We start from the raw sequence: 21469 nt of genomic DNA, 5'->3' as shown, positions 1-21469 counted from the left end.
AGGCCTTTAATAGGTGGTTTGCTGCTGCGTGTGCTGAGGAGGGCTCAGCTGTGCTGTGAGAGCTTCCCTGGGATGAGCCACAGGGAATGCTGGATTCTGGGGGTGCTTCCAGTTGGAAAGCTGGGCTAGAAGGAAAGTCAGCAGAAAATCCCTTCCCCAGCTCTCCCACAGTGTCTCTGTCTGAGGTGGTTCCACATCAGCAGAGCTCCACAGCTTGGAGGAGCAGAGAGAAACTGGTGGCTGGGGCTTTGTGGGCCCAGGAAAGGTCTAATGGCAGATTTTTTCCCTTTTTTCCTGTAAGCTCATCGGTCATCCCAGCTCCTGATAAAGGGCTGGATCTTGTCTTTCCTCCTTGCTTTTTGGGCACAGGTGTTTGATGGAAGCAGCTCCCAGGGCTTACATTCTAGGGGTGACCAAGCCCTGCGTGTATCCCCTGTGAACTGCAGACCCAGGCACCATGGAGCTGCATTGCTGCTGGGATCAGCAGCAGGGAAGGATGTAGTGCCCAGACCTAAGCTGTTGCCATCAGATGTAGCTCTTCACCAAAGCAGACACGGTGTGACTAGCTCAAAGAAATCCCTTCTCACTCTGTGCTGACTTAGTCTCCCCCCATGCCTCAGAAAAGCAAACTCAGCAAGAGTTCCCTGGGACTTCCTTTTCTTACAATGAAAAGGAAAAAAAAATAAAAAAGACAGGACTTCTGAGACAGAAGATGGAGAACAGTAAATTCTGGCTAGATCTTGACTTTCTGCTGCTGTTGTAAATCTCTTGGAGAGAGATGTCTTTGCCTTGTCAGCCCTGGTGCCAACGAGCACCCACGCAAACAGAGACCCTCTTAGGAGATGGTGGGTCAGAGCCTGTGCACCTCCTTGCCTCCTGTCCTGCTTGCAGGGTCCATTTGTGCATCTAGCACAGGAGACTCTGTCAAGACAGCTCCTTACATTTTTGAGCCAAGGGAACACACAAAGAGATTCACTCTTAAAAAGTGAAGCTGCACCCAGGGCAGTGCTGGGCTGGCAACAGCGGGAGGAACCAAAAGCGAATTAATTGGATGGGAGGTTGGTGGAAAGGAATATTCGAAATAAATCCACCACCTACTTTAAAACACTCTTCTCCTGCTTGAGCTCTACTGCAGGTTTTGCTCTGTTGAAGGCAAAGGAAGGGCCCGTGGGTTGTGTGGTGGGGTGGCACCTCAGCGCTTGGCAGGGACTGAAGGTGCCAGCCCTGTCTCCTGCCTCAGCCTCACAGCATCACACTTTTTGCGACCTGCCAGATGAGAAATGCTAATCGTCTTCACGTAGCTCCACAATTTTTTTCCATCCCCACCTTCCTTTCGTGCCCTCCCACCCTTATCCCTAAGGCATCCAGCTCTCAAAATACCCCCCCCATCCCCTCCCCTTGTCTGCAAGTCTTTCCCCAGCCCACCAGCGAAGCCCGGAGGAGATCCCGCGGCCGGAGCAGCCCAGCGGCGCCCGCAGCTGTGCCAGTGGCCGTGCAGATGCCCCCCCGTGCCCGCCTGCAGCCCCGGGGTCAGCCTGGTGCAGGACGGCTGTGGCTGCTGCAGGGTGTGTGCCAGGCAGGCAGGGGAGCCCTGCGACGAGGCTGCCACCTGTGACCCCCACAAAGGGCTCTACTGCGACTACTCGGGAGACCAGCCTAGGTATGAAACGGGCGTGTGTGCATGTAAGTTGTTCTTTCACCTCCTCTTCTTGAAACCTTGGGGGGGGAGGGGGGTGTGTTTGGGACTGGACAGCTGAAACTAGTGGGAGCTAGATGATGTTTAAAGGTCCTTTGTGACCCAGACCGTCCCGTGCGGGGTCTGGCGGGAGGGACGCTCTGCGGGCTGGCGCGGCACAGCCCGTCCTGCTGGAGTCAGAGCATCTGGGTGCAGGGCTGGGGTGGAACCAGTGCAGCGACACAAGCCTGCTGTTTGAAGGCCTGTTGATGACTGATTTCCAGTTAGGCAGGCGAAGTCGGTGCTGGGACTGGTGTTCAACATCTTCATCAACGACCTGGATGAGGGTACAGAATGTACCCTCAGCAAGTTTGCTGATGACACCAAGCTGGGAGGAGTGGCTGACACACCAGAAGGCTGTGCTGCCATTCAGAGAGACTTAGACAGGCTGGAGACTTGGGCGGGGAAAAACCTGATGAAGTTTAACAAGGGCAAGTGTAGAGTTTTGCATTTGGGGAAGAAAAACGCCATGCACCAGTACAGGTTGGGGGCTGACCTGCTGGAGAGCAGGGTAGGTGAAAGGGACCTGGGGGTCCTGGTAGACAGGAGGATGACCATGAGCCAGCAGTGTGCCCTTGTGGCTAAGAAGGCCAATGGCATCCTGGGGTGTATTAGAAAGGGTGTGGTTAGTAGGTCAAGAGAGGTTCTCCTCCCCCTCTATTCTGCATTGGTGAGGCCCCATCTGGAGTATTGTGTCCAGTTCTGGGCCCCTCAGTTCAGGAAGGACAGGGAAGTGCTTGAAAGAGTCCAGCGCAGAGCTACTAAGATGATTAAGGGAGTGGAACATCTCCCTTATGAGGAAAGGCTGAGGGAGCTGGGTCTCTTTAGTTTGGAGAAAAGGAGACTGAGGGGTCACCTCATCAATGTTTACAAATACGTAAAGGGTGAGTGTCAGGAAGATGGAGTTAAGCTTTTTTCAGTGATGACCAGTGATAGGACAAGGAGTAATGGATACAAATTGGAGCATAGGAGGTTTAAGGTCAATATCAGAAAATTTTTTTTTTACTGGGAGAGTGACAGAGCCTGGAACAGGCTGCCCAGAGAGGTTGTGGAGTCTCCTTCTCTGGAGACATTCAAACCCCCCTGGATGCCTTCCTGTGTGATGTACTCTAGGTGACCCTGCTCTGGCAGGGGGGTTGGACTAGATGATCTTTCGAGGTCCCTTCCAACCCCTATGATTCTATGATTCTATGATTCTATGAAGTTATCACTGGGCATGAACAAAACCAGGAGCTCTTGGGCTGGGAGGAGGTGGGAGCCGCGGGCGCGGTGGAGGCTGATGGCTTCGGGCTGCTCTTCAAGCCACAGCCACGTGCTCCTCCTGTGCTGTTAACTGCTGTTACCATTTGCAGATCTGGTGGCTGTAGGATGTGAGCTCGATGGAGTTTATTATCTTAACGGGCAGAGCTTCCAGCCTCACCCCCTGTACCAGTGCCTGTGCGTCAGCGGGGCCATCGGCTGCACGCCCGCCTTCGCGCCCCGAGCGGCCGCCGGGGCCCCGGGCAGACACGAGCCTGGACGCTCCACCTGTGGGCCCGGACGGCAGAAGCAGCTTCAACCCGCCAAGTACAGACTGCTCTCAGGTGTGCTGCCTGCCCCGCCAGCCCGCTCCGCGCCGGGCCGTTGCCTCCAGCAGCCCTGCAGCCAGGCTGCTCTTGCTCGCGGCCCCTGCCAGGGGGGCTGCTCTGCCCCAACCGCCCCTTTTACTCTTAGGTCACAGACCCTTTACTCTAAACCTGGTTGGTGTGAGGAAAAAGACTCTCCGGCCCCGTGAAGCTCTAAAGCAGGTTCTTTATTGCAGCCCTGGGATCGCTCCTTCCATCCCCGCGCACCCACGGGCGAGAAGGAGGGATTCACTTATAAACAGGCACAAGCATCACCTACAAAAGAATAGGGAGGGTTCTGCAGATTAACTCCCTGAATTCATGATAAGATTTCAGTCATTTCCCTGAAGTCATTTACCTCAGCCCTGCCCGCTGCCGCTTGGGGCTTGTGGGCAGGGCTCTCTGGGAGGAAGGCTGGGAGTCTTCTTCCCTGCGCTGGGTCATCTTGTTCCTCGTTCTGAGTCCTGCTGCTTGGGCTCTCAGGGAGACACATCCCAGTTCAACGCTCCTCTGACAAAGATTAACAGGTTCTGCTATTCAGCGTCATCTAGGCTTGGCAAATTTGACCCCTAAGCCTCTGATTCAGATGAACACGAAGAGCAAAAAGCCTCCTGGCCCAGGCCAGCAGGGGGTTGGCCAAGCTCCCTGCAGCCCAGCTTCCCGCAGAGGTTTGGTGCCCATCAGACCAGCCCTGCTGGGGCTGTGCTGGGCAGACCCCGTGCAGCCTGGGAGCTGTGTCACTTTCCCCTGCTCTGTGCTGGGAGGGAGGTTTGGTGGCACAGACGTTCATCAGCGGGTTGCAGCCCTCTTCTTCCAGGAGACGGCAGGAAATTGCAGAGTCTGCCTTGCAGCTTTCATCAGCCCACAAACTGTCAGGTCACTGCAAGGGCAAACCTCTCCCGTTTCTTCACAATTCAGTTTGATCAAAATCAGTGATGTTAACCAAGCAGTTCTCCCAGGCTCAGCTGACGTTCCCTTGAACTTCAGTCTGGCTTTGCTGCTGACACCGTAGGTCTCTTTTCCCTTTGAAGGAAAGGGCCAGAAGCAGCAGTCCTGGCCCTCCCCTGCCCACAGCTGCCTGCCCTGGTGCTGCCTCCTTCCTTGTGCAGCTGCCATCTCCATGGTGAAACTCATCTTCCTTGCAACTAGTGTGGGTACCAGAATGCTGAGCCAGTTACTTGGCAGCCACTTGAATTGTGGCCTTGAATCATCACCATGAATCAGTAACATAAAAATAAGGATCACAAAACTGATCAGAAAATCTTTGTAAAAGACTTTGTGAGTCGATTGGCAGGTGAACAGACACACAACATCTGAAGTTGGACAACATCTAACCTGTTAGCTGTGGTTAGGCATGTGAGCAAGATACAAAGGAAGCTCATCTTTATTTCAAAATGAGGTTACAAGACCTGTAACTGGTGTCAGAGCCTTTTTAGAGCAGAATACTTAATGCTGTGTAGAAACAAACTGCAGCAGCCCATTTCAAGTGAAGAGAGACTTAATTTCTAGAGAACACTGCTGATCTGATCAAAAAGAGACCATAACATATTGAGAGCAAGGGCAACCAAACCAGCTGACCTCATGGAATTCATTGATTGGGTATGTGGGTGTTTCAGAGCCCTGGGGGCAGAATTAAACCATTTACTTCACAGCACATCAATGGATTGAAAAGCTGAAGTCCAGCTTCCAGTGCCTCCTTCCCCAGCAGAACCAAGCCCTGCACTTCACATTTTCCTTCCACACGTGGACATTTTTGTTCCACATGAGGTGTCCCCCTCTTCCCCTTCCCAGAGCAAGCAGAAGGATGACATTGACTTGTGCATGAGCACCATGAGGGGCCTCAATGGACCAATGTCTATTGTGAGAAGTGTTTTTTCCTGGATAACCAGGGCCAGGTTTCATTCCTCTGCTTGCCCTGTTCTCTGGCTTTCCGTGTCACTTCTGTTCACCTCATTTAGACACCTGGGGAGGTACCTGGCTCCTACTGGAACAACACAGCAAGTGTGAACAACCACTTACCTCCCTTTTTGTTGCTGCAGATCTGGGAGAGGTTTCACCCTGCTTGCTGCAATGAGATCTTTAAATTGCTCTCTGCTTTCCAGGTATCCTTGTTGTTCTGCCCCTGCTCTTCCTTAAATGCAGATTCCGATAACCAGGGTGGGTTATTTTTTTGCAGAATTTCACCATGAACTTTTACACTGCAATTTTTATTATTTGTTGTTTTTTTAAATGCACTCCACCTAATCCAGCCCTGATCCATCAGAAAATAGGTTTTTGGTGGTATCTAGAAGTGTTGGGAGAATTTTACTCCTCAAAAAACCACCCAAGGCCACTATGATGCCTACAAAGAAACCATCATTTCTGGTTTCAGCACCTTTTCTTGAGCTGTGCTTGGCCTTCAGCAAATTTCAATGGTTCACCCATTCTGGACATTTCATAAAAATTCCAGAAATAACTCTCTTCATGTAACTTTTTAATCCCATTGGACCGGGCAGGCAGACAAGATGTGTGATTCTGCAGTCCTTGGTAGGACCTGAGCATCCAGCCTCAGTAGATGTGAGGGGCAGCCTTGGGACTTTTGTGTCACTTTGGGCCTCATTTTTAGGTTTGCCTACAAAATGAACAGAGCTCATGTGATTACCCTTTAATTTCCAATTAATCCTTGGGGGGGCTGTTCTGCTGCATAAGGAATATCTTGCTGTCTCAGCTTACAGAAGCCCACCAGTGGTGCCGAAGAACAAGTGCCTGGTGCAGGTGACCCGCTGGAGCCCCTGCTCCAGGACCTGTGGCCTTGGCATCTCCAGCAGGGTGACCAACGACAACAGGAGGTGTGAGATGAAAAGGGAAAAGAGGTTGTGCTTCATCCAGCCCTGCCTGACCAATACCCTGAAGGTGATCAAGGTACTCACTGGTGTGAAATGATTTCCTGATAGGAAATGGAAAATGTGGAGGCAAGTGATGAGTGGTGCTCCTCAAGGGTCAGTACTGGGACCAGTGCTGTTCAGTATCTTTGCCAGTGACATGGACAGTGGGATTGAGTGTCTCCTCAACAAGTTGCTTATGATACCAAGCTGTGTGGTGTGGTTGACACCCAAGAGGGAATGGGCTTGGGACAAGGGCAGGGAGGGAGAGGACAAGGGGGAATGGATCAAAACGGGAGGAGGGGAGATTGAGGTGAGACATGAGGAGGGAATTCTGGAGTGTGAGGGTGGTGAGAGCCTGGCCCAGGTTGCCCAGGGAAGCTGTGGCTGCCCCATCCCTGGCAGTGTTGAAGGGCAGGTTGGATGGGGCTTGGAGCAGCCTGGGCTGGTGGGAGGTGTCCCTGCCCATGCAGGGGCTGGGACTGGATGATCTTGAAGGTCCCTTCCAACCCAACCCATTCTGTGGTTCCATATTGGAAGAGATGGGAAAAGGGATGCATTAGCAACTACTCATATAAAATACCTTCTCCCTTTTCTCAAGGATTTTAAAATAGCTCCTCACTGTTTTCTACCTTCAATATTCAGCTTTTAATAGTAAACCACAGGTATGTAATGTCAAACACAACATCATGTCCTGAAATGCAAGTGCTGCTCGTGCTGTCCTGCTTCACAGTCACTCAGAAAGTATTTTCTATCTGTTGACTGCAGAGAGAAACAAGCCAGCTTTCAGGGCAGGAATTACCAAGATATTTTTACACCAATATTGTAATTTTTCCTTCCACGTTCCATTTTGCACGGGCAGAGATTCAGGCTTTCCTGTTTTTATCTTAAAGATTCCCAGAGGGAAAACATGCCAGCCCACTTTCCAGCTGCCTGCAGCAGAAAAACTGTTTTTCTCCGGGTGCTCCAGCACACGAAGCTACAAACTGACCTTCTGTGGGGTGTGCCTGGACAGGAGGTGCTGCGTCCCCAGCCAGGCCAGCACGGTCACCGTGCAGTTCGAGTGCCCCCGGGAAGGCTCCTTCCAGTGGAGGATGCTCTGGATCAGCTCCTGCGTGTGCCAGAGGGCCTGCACAGCTCCAGGGGACACCTTCTCTGAGCTCAGAGCCTTGTGACAAGTGACAGCCCTGTCCAGGGCAGCAGAGGACGTGTCACCCCCTGCCTCAGCCACGGGTACAGTCAAACTACACCTGTGAATGCTCTTTTTAAAATTAATATCACCTGGAAAACACAAGTGAGGGCCCCACTTCTGAGGGGTAATTGTGTAGTGGAGACAGATCCTTGGGAAGGCTGCATTCATCACTGGCACGGTCACAATGAGAAGGCCCAGCAGGACAGGTTTGTGGCCCACAAGGACAAGCACCTTCACAGGGGTCTGACTGAGCTGTGGGGAAAAGGAATTACCCTGCAACACCTCATCTCTCACTCTTACCAAATGAATGCTTCCCACCAGGTACAGGCAAGGGCAGAACATACCAAGGCTGCTTCAAAAAGTGAATTCTAAGCCAAGATTGCTTGCTAAACCAGGAAATCTTTCTCTAGAGTTGTGAATATAAACAATGCACTTGTAAAGGAACAAACTAACAGACACTTGCAGGTACCAGAAGGGCAAAACTTCAAGAAAATTACTATTTTTAGGATGCTTTGTTAGGAAACCACTCTCAGCAGATGTTATCACAAGGTTTTATTCAACACTTCTGGACTTACACATTGAAAACTGTGCTTACACACCCACTCCAGCTCAGCTAGAAGAATCCAAGCTGCAAGGAATGATTGTGTGGATCCATCCTGAGCTGGGCAGTTCCCTGCTCTGGCTGCTCTAACACAGCCAAGCCTGGCAAGCACCTGGGAGCACCTGTTCCTTGTGTTTTGTACAAGGTGTTACTGTAATGTAAAAATCTACTTACACGCATCATTATAAATATTAAATCATCTATTTTAATTGCATTCTTTTAAGCCTATAAACTTTGTTCTCCACTGTAACTTCATTACAAGTGCACATTTCACTCAGAGGTATGTTGTGTTAGATCAACGTGCAACTCAGCACTCATGGATATGAATCATTGAAAGATGTCATTAATATTTCAAGTATAATACTTGAAACAAAAGATATTTTGTTGAATCTTCTGATATTGCCAGTTTGGGTATCAGCTCAGAATGCTCTAATACAGCTGAGTAGACCATGGGAGCAACAGCATTAAACTGGTGAGCACCCTGAAATGACAACTGTCCTGCAAAGCTTAAGAAACCAGTTCCATCAGGGACTTGCTTTCCCCTTTGAAAAGACTTCTGCTGTCCAGAGCTGCTGTTAGCACACAGACCCCACCTCAGTGACCTTCCTCTGCAGCAAGGCCTGACCTGTATTTCACCATAAGCTGAAAGCTTGAGACAAAACCTACATTTTTTTGGCTGCTACAGCCTCTCCTCTTCACAGCCTGTGGGATGTCAAGGCACTCTACAGTTGGCAATACTGCTCTTCCTGGTCTCCACCCCAGTGAGGTGCCTGACAGGTGGGTCACTTCAGTGGATCCCTCTAGGAGAGCTGAGGAAGCCCTTGTCCCAGTCTGGCTCTGGGATGACAAGAGCCAGCAGGCTGCAGTTCCTGCTGGTTAACTGAAGGGGCTGGATGCTCTGGGGAGTTTTGTTCTTTACAAAAGCAGTTCTTCCCCCTTCAAACAGCTATCTTCAGTCTTGATGGATCTGTTCTAGGCCCACCTTTTGTGGCATCCAGCTCATTGTACTCTTCTATGAGGTCAGACAAAGATGAGATTGCTTCAGAGAAGCAGCTTTGCTCCATCCCATCGACATGCAGGTAATGGTGCAGGTGAGCCTGTGAGAAGAACAAGAGCAGAGTTACCCTTTTCCTTGGCTCCTCACTCCTTTGGCTCAGGAAGTATCATCCAGCCTGCACCGAGGAGGGGAGTGCAAGCACTGTACAAAGTCGATTTGAAGACTTATGACTTCCCTTGAAAAACACTTGGCAACTTGAGGAGCAATCCCCTAAGGAATCACAGTTGATCATACTGGTTTCTTAGACATTTGTCTTTCCATATTCTGCCTCCTTGGGTGACCTGAACTGCACTGGGTTTGTGTGGCCAGGCTGGAGGGGCAGGGGGTTGTGGAGGCCCCACAGGGATGGTTTTTGCAAGAAGACACCAGAAGCTGCCTCCTTGTTGGGCAGAGCCAGTGGCTGCCAGCTCCAAGATGGACCTGCTGCTGGCCAGAGCAGAGCCCATCAGCAGTGCTGGCAGTGCCTTGGTGACTTGTTTAAGGAGGGGGAGAAATGCTGCATAACACCTGTGAGGGAGTGAGAGAAGGGCAGGAGAAACAGCCCTGCAGGCACCAAGGCCAGTGGGGAAGGAGGGGGAGGAACTGCTCCAGGCACTGCAGCAGATTCCACTGCAGCCTGTGGAGAAGACCATGGCATAGAAGGTTGTCCCCTGCAGCCCACAGAAGATGATGGTGGAGCAGAGATCCACACCCCAGCTCATGGAAGCTGCAGCAGGTGGATGTGCCCTGAAGGAAGCTGCCCCTGGACAGTCCATGCAGGTGGAGGCTCCTGGCAGGAACTCCAGCCCACAGTGGAGCAGGTTTTCTGGCAGGACCTGTGACCCCATGGGGAACTCAGGCTGGAACAGTCTCTTCCAGAAGGACTGTACCTGGTCAGAAGGACCCACGTTGGAGCAGTTCATGAAGGACTGCACCCTGTGGAAGGGCCCCATGGCTGGAGGGAAAGGCATGAGGAGGAGGGGCTGGCAGGGATGAAGTGTCATGGACTGATCACAATCCCTGCTCCCCATCCCACTGTGCTGCTCACCCTGAGGAAGAGCTAAAGGAGTGAGGAATGAAACTGAGCCTGTGAAGAAGTGGGAGTGTAGTGAAGGTGGTTTGAGTTTTGGTTTTATTTCTTGCTGTCCTACTCTGTTATTAATTTGCAATAGATGAACATTCCCCAAGTCAATCCTGTGTTGTGTTTGATGGCAACTGGTGAGTGATCTCCCTGCTTATCTTGACCCACGAGCTTTTCATCCTATTTTCTCCCCTGCCCTGCTGGGGAGGGGGAGTGAGAGCACAGGCTGGTGGGCACTGGGCAACCAGCCCAGGTCTCTCCAGCACCAACTGGAAGGCAGGTCTGTCAGATACTGCCTCACAGCTGAAGAAAATAAGGGTACTGCCTGCAGCACAGCTCAGTCATGGGTGTACCCTTTCTAAGCAGCAGCTGCTGGAATGATTCCTTGACAGGTAACACAGTCTTGGGCTGTTACTCCTAAGCAGTCCCTTTGTGTCTCCCAATAATGCAAATTATTAGTGACTGTGAGTGTTACAGTGATTAAAGAGTTGTACCTTTTTCTTGTAGAGCTTCATAAACCTGTCTTTAAGTTCAATAAAAGTTGGTTTCACGCAGGTGTTGTTTGCCAAAGCCAAAAGGGAATGGGAATGGCCCACAGGAGGTACTGAGCACAAGCCAGTTTTCCAGCCCTCCTGATTCCAGGAGACAAAGTGCAGAGAAGGCTTCAACCTGTGATACAAAAATGTAGTTACTGAGGGAAAGAACACACAGCCTACATTTGCCTTAGCTCAGTCTGGAAAGGTTGACATTAAAGCTTTCAGGAGACAGACAGACAGTTGTAACTAGATAACCAGCATTTTGAATAAGACATTTTAGACTTCAGACTAAATCAGTGTCTACTTTAAATTCAAACTGCAACCACTGTTTTTGTTTTGCTAACTTAATGTATCAGGGTTTGAAAAGTAAAGTCACAAGCACCTATTTCTGTAGAAGGGACTGCAGGCACTCTGAGATGCAGGAGAGGGCCAGATTAACCCTATGCAGGGACAACCAGTACACCTAGAGTTTAGAAGTAAAATGCTTGTGATTCTCAGAGATTTTCCCCATGTGCCTCTGTCTGGCTGTTCAATCCATCCTGTGTGTGCAGCTGCTGCCTCTGCTGCTGTGACTGGGCAACAGGTACCAAACAGTGCTGGCAACACAGACTTGTTAAAGTAAGGAGGAGTCCCTGTCTACACAAGAATAACCAGGACAGAGAGCAGACTTCCCATCAGAAAAAATGAACTTCCCCTAGAGAGTCCATTCCTGCAACATCCCTCCCTGGCAGGAGACCTCTGGAAGGTTGGGGTTTGCTCTCTTTTGCATTTTTGAGAATGGGAGGAGCAGCACAAGGTCTCCTACTCAGGTCCCTTCCTTCGGAAGTCCCAGAATGCTGTGCCTTTTCCTTACTCACTAAGATACTTTCCACCTTTCTGAAATTAAGGAAAAATACTTCTGACCCAACTGACTTAGTACTGAAACTCTTCAGAGGAAAAGTGAGAGTGCTCTGGACAACTGGCAAGAGTTTCAGTTGCAAATCCCAGGAGTGGCTGGTGTGGGGATCACAAACCTCTCAATATTCCTGCGAAGGTCCGAGACCTGCACGTTGCCTCGGAGCAGCAGAGCACAGGCCAGGTAGAGGCTGTGCTTGGGGTCTGCCCCAAGCAGCTGATGGTCCCTGCTAAAAGCATCTGAGAACATCTGGTCCAACCTAGGCAGAAAGAAAACAGTTGTCTGTTCTTGGTAAAGCAGGCTAGGGAAGTTCTTCAGAATGCCCATTTTCAGGCTTTGAAAGTCAGTAAAATTCTGGAAATAATGGTACATTTAACCTGGGAATAACAGGGAAGAGTCAAAGCTTTGTGTGTAAACATGTTGGCATTAGAAGCTTTTAAAAACAGAGCAGATCCATTTCTCCCTCACGTTACAACCCACTGTTGAGTCTGAAGTCAGAGAAGCAAACAGACCAAGAAACCTTTACTGAGGAAATTTTAGGTTTGCGGTCACAAAGTATTAAAATATGTCAAAGGATTTAAATCCTTGAGGTTCTGGTTGTGACAATTTAAGCAGAGAACCTGCAGATCCAGAGAGAAAAGCAGAGAAAAGGCCAAAGGATGTTCTCAAAATCAGAATTTGACAATCTGGCAGACTTAAATCTTTCAGACCTTCTACCCTCAGTTTTGCAATAGGGTGGAATTCTAAAATGAAGGCTATGGAAGGATTAGAAATTAACCTTCAAAGGTAAAGCCTCCATAATATTTTTGTCTTACCTTCTAGAGGGTACATTAACATCAGCCAAGGTGTACAGAGGAGTCAAGCTTGAAACCAAGTAATGAAGTCGAGGAAATGGAACCAAATTCATGCTGATTTCATTAAGATCCATGTTAAGGGACCCTTCAAACCTAGCAGAGCTGGAAAATTAACGAACTTATAAAACTGTTATAGACTAAGCAAATTACTTTTATAAGGTAAATGTTCATGACATCTGTTCTTCAGTTGTTCCCTACAACAAAGCAGTAACACAACATTCCAGAGGCTGTGGATGTTCAGGGCCTAAGCTGTCAGGTCTGGCAGCAGCAGTGCCATTTCTGATTTCCTTACACTTCTCTTCAGAGAAAAGCTAATCCTCAAGAAAGGAGAGCCCACCTGTCCCAGCTGCAGTCTGCAGCACTGCTTTCAGCAGGTGGCCACAGCTGCTGCACACCAGTTGTAATGCACAGGCCATCACAGACCAGGCATGGCTTAGCATTCCTGCCAAGCTGTTTGAAGGAAAAGCAGGCCAATTTCACCAGGGGTTTCTCACAGCAATAGATAGTGAGCAGCAACATTGGTCTGGTGGCACTTATAAAATAAAACCATTGGCCTAGAAAGGCAAACCCCCCTGGGCTCCATTAAGCACTGGTGGCAGACAATAGCCTGCTGCCCAGAAACCTCTTCCTTCAGCCCCAAAGCTACCCTGCCTGCAGCACCAGCCCTGCAGCCTGATGCTTCCAAACACCTGAACATTTATTTACTAATTCTTAAAAAAACAGAGACTTGTATCAAATGGAAAACAATTCCTGTTCACTGAGTTGCTGCAGGCCTGTGTATTTGCAGCACACACCACCTTCTCCAGAGGGATAAGCTGTCACCTTACCTGGTCAGGTTGAGCAGCAAGTTGGCTACAATATTATTCATGGCATCAAATGGCTTCTCTGGAAGGATTCTGGCATGGCCTGCACTGGATGTGACCAAGCTGTTGTGCTTCACAGCTGACCCTAGCCTCCCAGAACTGGTCACTTGATGGATTTTATTAACTATATCAAACAGAGACTTTGAGAGAGAGAAAAAAAGTAGAGAGGAAGTCTTGAGGACAGATCTTTCAAATTCAGCACCTCTGTTTTTAAATTCAATTAATCGTAAAGGAAGAGCCAAGACATGACATTGTTAGTTCAAAGATTACACCTTTGATACACTTAAGTCCAACTTCTGACCAACTCCAATGCTCTGAAGTGGTTCTAAAAGGGTGTTTGTTCCTTGAATATCACGAACATGTACAAAGCTTGACTCAGAAGTTTGGATTTTACCGAGCTACTCAGAACCCTCATCTTCTAAAATTAAATTTTAAAGCCCCATAATTCCTGCAAAAGCAAAGATATATTCCCTAAATAGATTTCTCTTGCTGTTTTTCTTGTTTGGTTGGTTGTTTTTTTCATAAGCAAACAGCAGTAGAGCCATCACAGTTAAATTCAGATGAGGTTCATGTGGCCAAGTGTGCCTGTGGTGCCCACACTGTTAACCAGTCAAGCCCAATCTGTTGGGATTTGGAATGGTTCATCACCTCCCTTGGGATTCTGCTAACTCCATGCACAAAGTGATTGCTAAAAGAATATAAACCAGTCCCAGTAAATAGAAGCTTCTCACTGTTTACCTTGAAATAGACATGAAAAGGATCACTCCAGACTACTTTGAAGGTGCAGAGCCACCTTTAGTGGTACACATCAATTTCAAAAGCCTGCAAGTGACTTAGGAGTTCAATTATTGTTTTAAAAAATGAAATCATGCTTTTTTAAGAACTGGCACTCAAATCAAGGCACAGAAAGAAGAAACAGTTCCTATGTGTAGCCTCATAAAAAAAAGTTTACAGAAAGAAAACATTACTTCTTACTTCATTCTCTATTGGTATCACACAGTCTGCGTGTTCATTAAGCTCCTTCATTGCCAGAACACTGTTATATGGAGAAGTAATAACATCATCTTCACCAGAGGGGTAAACTGAAGTGACAAATCTATACACTTCTGGGAATTCATCTTCCAGCAAACTTAGTACAAAAGTTCCAAGACCAGATCCAGTCCCTAATTATGAAGGGAGAATGAGAGAAGATAAAAGGTTCCCCACGTTAGCATATGCCTTATACCTCACATGTTGGAAACACACAACTTTTAAATTAATGAACGTTTTCTGAAGCTCCTGGCTGACAGTGGAGGCTACTCAAATGTAAACTGAGGCAGGAAGGTTTTTCCCAGACAGGAAAATAATGAAGTGATACAAGTATTCCCCAGAGTGCACCAGACATGATGAAGTACACAAGCTCAAAAAATTTCTGCAAACAAAAAAGTCCTATTACATGACCAACATTCTTCTGACCTAGTATTTTTATTTCTTATTTTGAAATCTTTAATTTGAAATTTGAAATAAAACATTTGGGGTTCTCCCTTCTGATTTATTAACAAAGTAGCTAGGCCAGATTTGAGAGAATTATGTGGAAGGAAAAGAGAAAAACAAAGTCTTTCTCTGGCAACATTAGCAGTCTCCTTCAAAGACTTCTGGAGAACTCCTTCCCATGATCAAAAGCACCTTGGTTGCAACAATGGGGTCAGTGTTCTGAGGCCACTGTCCTTTCTTCTGATCATAACACCATAGGGCTTCCTTGTATTTGGTGCTTGTCTTGACTCACTGCCTTGTATTTAAAATTTTAGCTGTATTTTTGTTCTGGGTAGCACTTACCTTAGGTCACTAGTAGGGCTCCTCAGTGCTCTAACAAAACAAATAAATAATTGCAGGTCCACTTAACTGAACTGCATTCAGAATTTTTTATTCCGCATTCTTAATGATGTAAATCATTGCATCAGCTTTCTTTTCAAGATCCAGGATTTTCTTTTTCACCTGTGGTGCAGTCATACCAGCCATGAAAACATTACTTACCACCCCCCATAGAGTGAATGATGAAAAAGCACTGCAGGCAGTCACAGTGCTCTGCAGCTCTCCTCAGCTTTTCCACAATGCTCTCCCGGTACCGACAGCCGTACAGCTTATGCCCTACAGCCCTGGAGATAGGAAAAGTACTTAAAATTCCAGCAAAAAAGACCAAAAAGCTCATTTTCAACACACTTGCAGGCTAGATGGTGAAGGTCTGGGATGCTTTGCTCCCTCTATTGCACTCTCAGTACACTTGCTAATGAGTTGCTTTCCAGTGGACCAAATATTATCAGAGGCACATGAAGGTCTTGGTGAAAAATCTCAATTAATTATTTTAATCTCTCTTTTTCTGAATGTCTCTTTTTGGTAGAATACCCACTATGCACAGAGCCACCACCACTCTGTGGTGCTTAGAATCAGAAGTGCATGTGTTGATATGCTTCATTTCCACACTAGCTGCACAGTCTCAAACTAGATCGTGGCTTTGACTGCACAGTGGAAGCAGCTGAACACCAAGGAAACAAATAAAAAGCACGCTCTTTTGAAAGAGAAAATTTAAAAAGAGAACAAATAGACAAAATGATGTATCACCAGAATGATCCTTCTGTAAAAGGGTTTTCAAAGCCCTTCTCCAGGCAGCAGTGACTCCAAAGTTTCCTGGCAATAAGCTGCAGCTCCCCAGGTGCAGCAGAACGAACCAGAAAGCTCCCGTTATCACCCCCCTTTTCAAAGGCCAGCTCATGAGTTGCCAAGAAATGATTTCTGAAGAGGTTCTCACCAGTTGTTTCCTGAACCAGAAACATCTGTGACAAGCTGCTTGCTATCAAACACATCCCTCAGTGGTCCCTGCAGAATCTCATTTACCACTCCCTCCTCCATGTCAATCAACAGCGCCTTGGAGAAAGGAAAGAATGAGAATTCAGCCAGTCAGCAAACCACTCTGCAGAGAGACCATGCAAGGGAACAGAAAGGGATTTACAGTATTAAAGGTGTGTTGTTCCTACTGTGCTCCAGAGAAACAACTTGTTTTTAAGTTGTGAACTAGAAGACCAACTGGATTCACCTTGACTGACTGGCTAGAAATCATTCCACAGGACAGTGCCTCAGGCAGTGACACCTTGTTAGCATTTTGCACTATTCTGACTCAATACTTCAGAGAAAAGAAAAGATACCAATTTTTATGTTTCAGGTTTTCTTAATCCCTTAAAGTGGGTCAAAAGAAACTCCCTCCTTAGAAAATTCAAATGAAAGCTTGGTAACATCTGCAATCATTTTATTAAAATTGTAAGTTAAATGACTCAACAAGACTGGCAGCAACTGAACCAGGAATGTTACTATCAGAAACGTTACTACCCAAAGCAGCACTTGCAAATAAGCAGTTACAAGGACCTCATGAAAATGCCCACACAGCTGGATGTAAACATGCAGTGTAAAAAGATCAACCTTTACAGATTGCCTTACTCGGGCTTTTAAAGAGCAGATTTTTCCTTTGGAAATATCAGGACCATCACCACCACTTCTGGAAAAAAATAAAAATAAAAATTCAAGCTCAGAAACATAACAGAAAATAAGACAGTATGATATAAGAGTGAAATTCCCTCCTTAATCCTTCGTGTTCAGAGGACTGTTACAATGCACACAAACAGGCCCTGAAGAAAGGCCTTGTAATTCCCCAAATAATGCCAGTACAGGACACCACTATTTCCCATGGGGTAGCCCAGCATGTGCTGCTGCTCAAGGTGATATCTGAGTGACTGCTGCAGGCACCTCTCAGCTGACAGCTCACAGCCCCTCCAGGACTCATGTCATTACTGAGGCCTACACAGCTCCCTGCAGGAGGCACAGGATCTTCATGGTTGGAAAAGACTTCTGAGATCACCCAGTCCAACCACCAACACAAACTAACACAACCAACCACACACTCGCCACCAGAAAATACCAACTGAAAAACAACCCACAACCTTGGCCACTAGAGCATGCTCTGAAGTGCCACATCTGCACGTTTCTTGAACACCTCCAAGGATGGTGTCCACTACAGCACCAGGAAATCCAGCTAGAGAAGCTCTGATTCATAGAATGGTTCAGGTTGGAAGGGACCTTAAAGATCATCAGGTTCCAGGGACACCTCCCACCAGCCCAGGCTGCTCCAAGCCCCATCCAACCTGCCCTTCAACACTGCCAGGGATGGGGCAGCCACAGCTTCCCTGGGCAGCCTGGGCCAGGGTCTCACCACCCTCACACTCCAGAACTTCCTCCTCATGTCTCACCTCAATCTCTCCAGTTTTCATCCATTGCCCCTTGTCCTCTCCCTCCCTGCCCTTGTCCCAAGCCCCTCCTCAGCTTTCCTGGAGCCCCTTCAGGCACTGGAAGGTGCTCTCAGGTCTCCCTGGAACCTTATCTTCTCCAGGCTGAACATCCCAACTCTTCCAGCCTGTCTTCAGGGACTAACAAAACTCAAAGTGGAAAAAAACCCAAACAACCTCAATTGATGTTTTTTCTCTTCAGACTGTCTTTGTGGTCTCTCATGCCAGCCCATACCTTCCATCACATTTACATGCACCTGCATGTTCCTTCAAAGAGGTAAAATTTGAAACAAAACCATTATTATTTTGATGCCCTTTTAGCTACAACTGCATGGCACACTGCAGCCTTGCCACGGGATGGAAAGAAAAGGAGGCTGCTCAAATGCTTCTTAATTAATAAAAATGCAACAGCCCATCCAAGTGCACAACTGTTTTATTCTTGCAGACTGCAGAGATTTTTGTAACTGAATAGTTGAGACTGAAGGCTTGTAAGGTATGAATTGGGTAACTTAAAACAAGTATCATAGCCACCACTTCGTGTGACAAACTAGTCAGATACAAGGGATTTAAAAACTGACATGACCTTTTCTGCCTACCTTGTACAAGATTCCTCTTGCAGCTCTTCCATAGGTGCTGCTGGGGTGGCACTCCCAGGGCTTGCAGCCTGATCATGAATCACAACAGCTAAAGCTGTCAGATCCTCACTGCCCACTTCTGGGGCAGAAGGAAAGGAAAACAAACCCAAACACTTTCAGTACCTTTAGCTACTGAGGTAAGAATAGTTGAAAAGGAAAAGTAAAGCTCGTGTTCTGAGGAGAACACAAACAAGCAAAATATTCTTCTAGCACAAGTTAAGTATGACCTTAAGCAAAGAAAACTGTAAATTCAGTTAGAATTTTTGATCTGTGAAATGTCTGAGCTGCTTGTTAAAAGGACTTACCTTGTATCCACGTTCCTGAAGAAACTGCTTAATGCTTCATCATAAATTCCTTTCTAAAAGGAAACAATGCAACATAAGATGACATGTAGTGCCAGAAATTCTAAGTGCTTTTCCATAAAATAATTTAAGTTGGAAGGGATATCTGAAGGTCCCTGTCAAACCTCCCCACTCAAAACAGAGGGAACATCCATGTTGACTCCAGCTAGCTCTAGTCAGCACTCACTGAAGCACCAGTTTGATATTAAAGAGTGACAGGAGGATGTAACTAGGAAATTACTTTTTCAGCACAATATTAAATAACTACTCTCCCTTCATTTCTAAAGACTTAGAACTTTACTAAAGATCCCAATGCAATTATTAACTTGAATGTCTGCTGTTCAGCTGACTCAGCTCATCACTGATGCAACAGAGTTGCATCCCTGCCCATGATACTGATGTCCCTGAAGTTCTGGGTAAAGGAAAACATATCACGCTGTGCCAGTGATTCCTAAACTCCATGTGGAAAATACCCCAGCATGAAGCTAAAGAGAAGCTGAAATACTTTAAACAGTATTTTAAGACTGCTCATCATACTCCTAAGCAGAATTTGGAAGTCACTGTTCCCTAGAACGTGAAAACCAAGAGACTCTCCATTTGTACATGAACTTCATCCATTGCCATTTTATAGCTGCTTCAGCAGAAGGGACTGACAAGGATGCTCACCAGCAGCTGCTAACTTAGCTGCTCACCAGGAAACAGGATCGTTACAGGCAGGCAAGGACAGAGGATTTGGTTCAGGGTGCTCAGCACCTCCCTATCGCCTCTTCCCGCTGCTGCTGGGGTCAGAACAAACCCTGGACCACACTGCTCCACAGGGGCTGGCATGGAAAGGGGGGTTGTTTGGTGGCTGGCATGGAAAGGGGGTTGGTGGCTGGCATGGAAAGGGGGTTGGTGGCTGGCATGGAAAGGGGCTGGTGGCTGGCATGGAAAGGGGTTGGTGGCTGGCATGGAAAGGGGGTTGGTGGCTGGCATGGAAAGGGGGTTGGTGGCTGGCATGGAAAGGGGGTTGGTGGCTGGCATGGAAAGGGGGTTGGTGGCTGGCATGGAAAGGGGCTGGTGGCTGGCATGGAAAGGGGGTTGGTGGCTGGCATGGAAAGGGGGTTGGTGGCTGGCATGGAAAGGGGGCTGGTGGCTGGCATGGAAAGGGGGCTGGTGGCTGGCATGGAAAGGGGGCTGGTGGCTGGCATGGAAAGGGGGCTGGTGGCTGGCATGGAAAGGGGGCTGGTGGCTGGCATGGAAAGGGGGCTGGTGGCTGGCATGGAAAGGGGCTGGTGGCTGGCATGGAAAGGGGGTTGGTGGCTGGCATGGAAAGGGGGTTGGTGGCTGGCATGGAAAGGGGGTTGGTGGCTGGCATGGAAAGGGGGTTGGTGGCTGGCATGGAAAGGGGGTTGGTGGCTGGCATGGAAAGGGGGTTGGTGGCTGGCATGGAAACGGGGTTGGTGGCTGGCATGGAAACGGGGTTGGTGGCTGGCATGGAAAGGGGGCTGGTGGCTGGCATGGAAAGGGGTTGGTGGCTGGCATGGAAAGGGGCTGGTGGCTGGCATGGAAAGGGGCTGGTGGCTGGCATGGAAAGGGGCTGGTGGCTGGCATGGAAAGGGGCTGGTGGCTGGCATGGAAAGGGGGTTGGTGGCTGGCATGGAAAGGGGGTTGGTGGCTGGCATGGAAAGGGGCTGGTGGCTGGCATGGAAAGGGGTTGGTGGCTGGCATGGAAAGGGGTTGGTGGCTGGCATGGAAAGGGGTTAGGGGCTGGCATGGAAAGGGGTTGGTGGCTGGCATGGAAAGGGGTTGGTGGCTGGCATGGAAAGGGGGTTGGTGGCTGGCATGGAAAGGGGCTGGTGGCTGGCATGGAAAGGGGGTTGGTGGCTGGCATGGAAAGGGGCTGGTGGCTGGCATGGAAAGGGGGTTGGTGGCTGGCATGGAAAGGGGGTTGGTGGCTGGCATGGAAAGGGGCTGGTGGCTGGCATGGAAAGGGGTTGGTGGCTGGCATGGAAAGGGGTTGGTGGCTGGCATGGAAAGGGGTTAGGGGCTGGCATGGAAAGGGGTTGGTGGCTGGCATGGAAACGGGGTTGGTGGCTGGCATGGAAAGGGGTTAGGGGCTGGCATGGAAAGGGGTTGGTGGCTGGCATGGAAAGGGGTTAGGGGCTGGCAAGACAAGGGGCCGGTCCTGGCTGCTGCTCTCTGCTGCAGCCTGCACCAACACCCCTCCCTCTTCCCTGCCCGCCCCAAGCTGGCAGCCGCGGCCTGCAGGAGACATCCCGGGCTCTTGGGGATGGCAGGGCCGGGAAAGCCGGCCCGGAGCGGGGAGGCACGGCCGAGGAGCACAGAAACCCGCCGGCACTCCCGCGGGCCGGCAGGCGGCCCGGGCCGGGCGGGCTCCTTCCCCGCGGCGGGAGAAGGGGCCGCGGCCGCCTTACCTGGTTGACAGCGGCGTGTTCCCGCAGCGCCAGCTCCCAGAAGCGGCCGCCCAGCTGGTTCCCGCACTGCCCCACTGCCGGGAGGGACGGGAGAGAGCGCGCTCAGCCCGGCCCCGCGTCCTGCCCCGCGCCCGGCCCCGCGCCCGGGCCCTTACCCTGCACCACCACCGACTGCGCCATGCCCGGGCCTCTCCTTGGCTCTCCCAGGCTGTCCCGGGCTCTCCCGGGCTGTCCCGGGCTCCCCCGGGCTCCCCCGGGCTCTCCCGGGCCGCCTTCCCGCGGCCTGCCCGGCCCGGGGCGGGCCCTGCCCGCGCTGCCTCCCGCCCCGCCCGCCGCGGCCTGCGGGCGGGAACAAACGGACACAGCAACGCACGACACGCCCAGGGGAGGCCATAAAATGATCCCAGGGCTGGAGCAGCTCTGGAGCCAGGCTGGGAGAGCTGGGGTGTTCAGCCTGGAGAAGAGAAGGCTCCAGGGAGAGCTCAGAGCTGTCACGATGTACCCTCCC

General features: G+C 49.5%; 2 protein-coding genes across 2 annotated transcripts in view; one reads left to right on the top strand and one right to left on the bottom strand.

Moving 5' to 3' along the window:
• Positions 1 to 7375, top strand: part of CCN6 (cellular communication network factor 6) — a 126101-nt gene extending 118726 nt beyond the window's left edge. The window contains exons 2-5 of the mRNA XM_051613583.1: positions 1421 to 1683; positions 3088 to 3318; positions 6047 to 6240; positions 7094 to 7375. Coding sequence (XP_051469543.1) covers positions 1421 to 1683; positions 3088 to 3318; positions 6047 to 6240; positions 7094 to 7375 — 970 coding nt within the window. The remainder of the gene's footprint in view (positions 1 to 1420; positions 1684 to 3087; positions 3319 to 6046; positions 6241 to 7093) is intronic.
• Positions 7376 to 7929: 554 nt separating this feature from the next.
• TUBE1 (tubulin epsilon 1) lies at positions 7930 to 21192 on the bottom strand. Its single transcript, XM_051613149.1, has 12 exons — positions 21117 to 21192; positions 20962 to 21035; positions 18509 to 18561; positions 16727 to 16784; positions 16044 to 16159; positions 15272 to 15393; positions 14234 to 14421; positions 13223 to 13398; positions 12357 to 12497; positions 11660 to 11800; positions 10605 to 10779; positions 7930 to 9090 (listed from the first exon to the last, which is right to left on the bottom strand). The coding sequence occupies exons 1-12, from the start codon at positions 21139 to 21141 to the stop codon at positions 8932 to 8934; spliced, it is 1428 nt and encodes a 475-aa protein (XP_051469109.1). The 5' UTR covers positions 21142 to 21192; the 3' UTR covers positions 7930 to 8931.
• Between the last annotated feature and the right edge of the window lie 277 nt (positions 21193 to 21469).

This window comes from Apus apus, chromosome 3, assembly GCF_020740795.1.
Source record: "Apus apus isolate bApuApu2 chromosome 3, bApuApu2.pri.cur, whole genome shotgun sequence".
Classification (NCBI taxonomy): domain Eukaryota; kingdom Metazoa; phylum Chordata; class Aves; order Apodiformes; family Apodidae; genus Apus; species Apus apus.
Note: the sequence above shows the minus strand (reverse complement) of the source record. Positions and strands in the feature narration are given on the sequence as shown.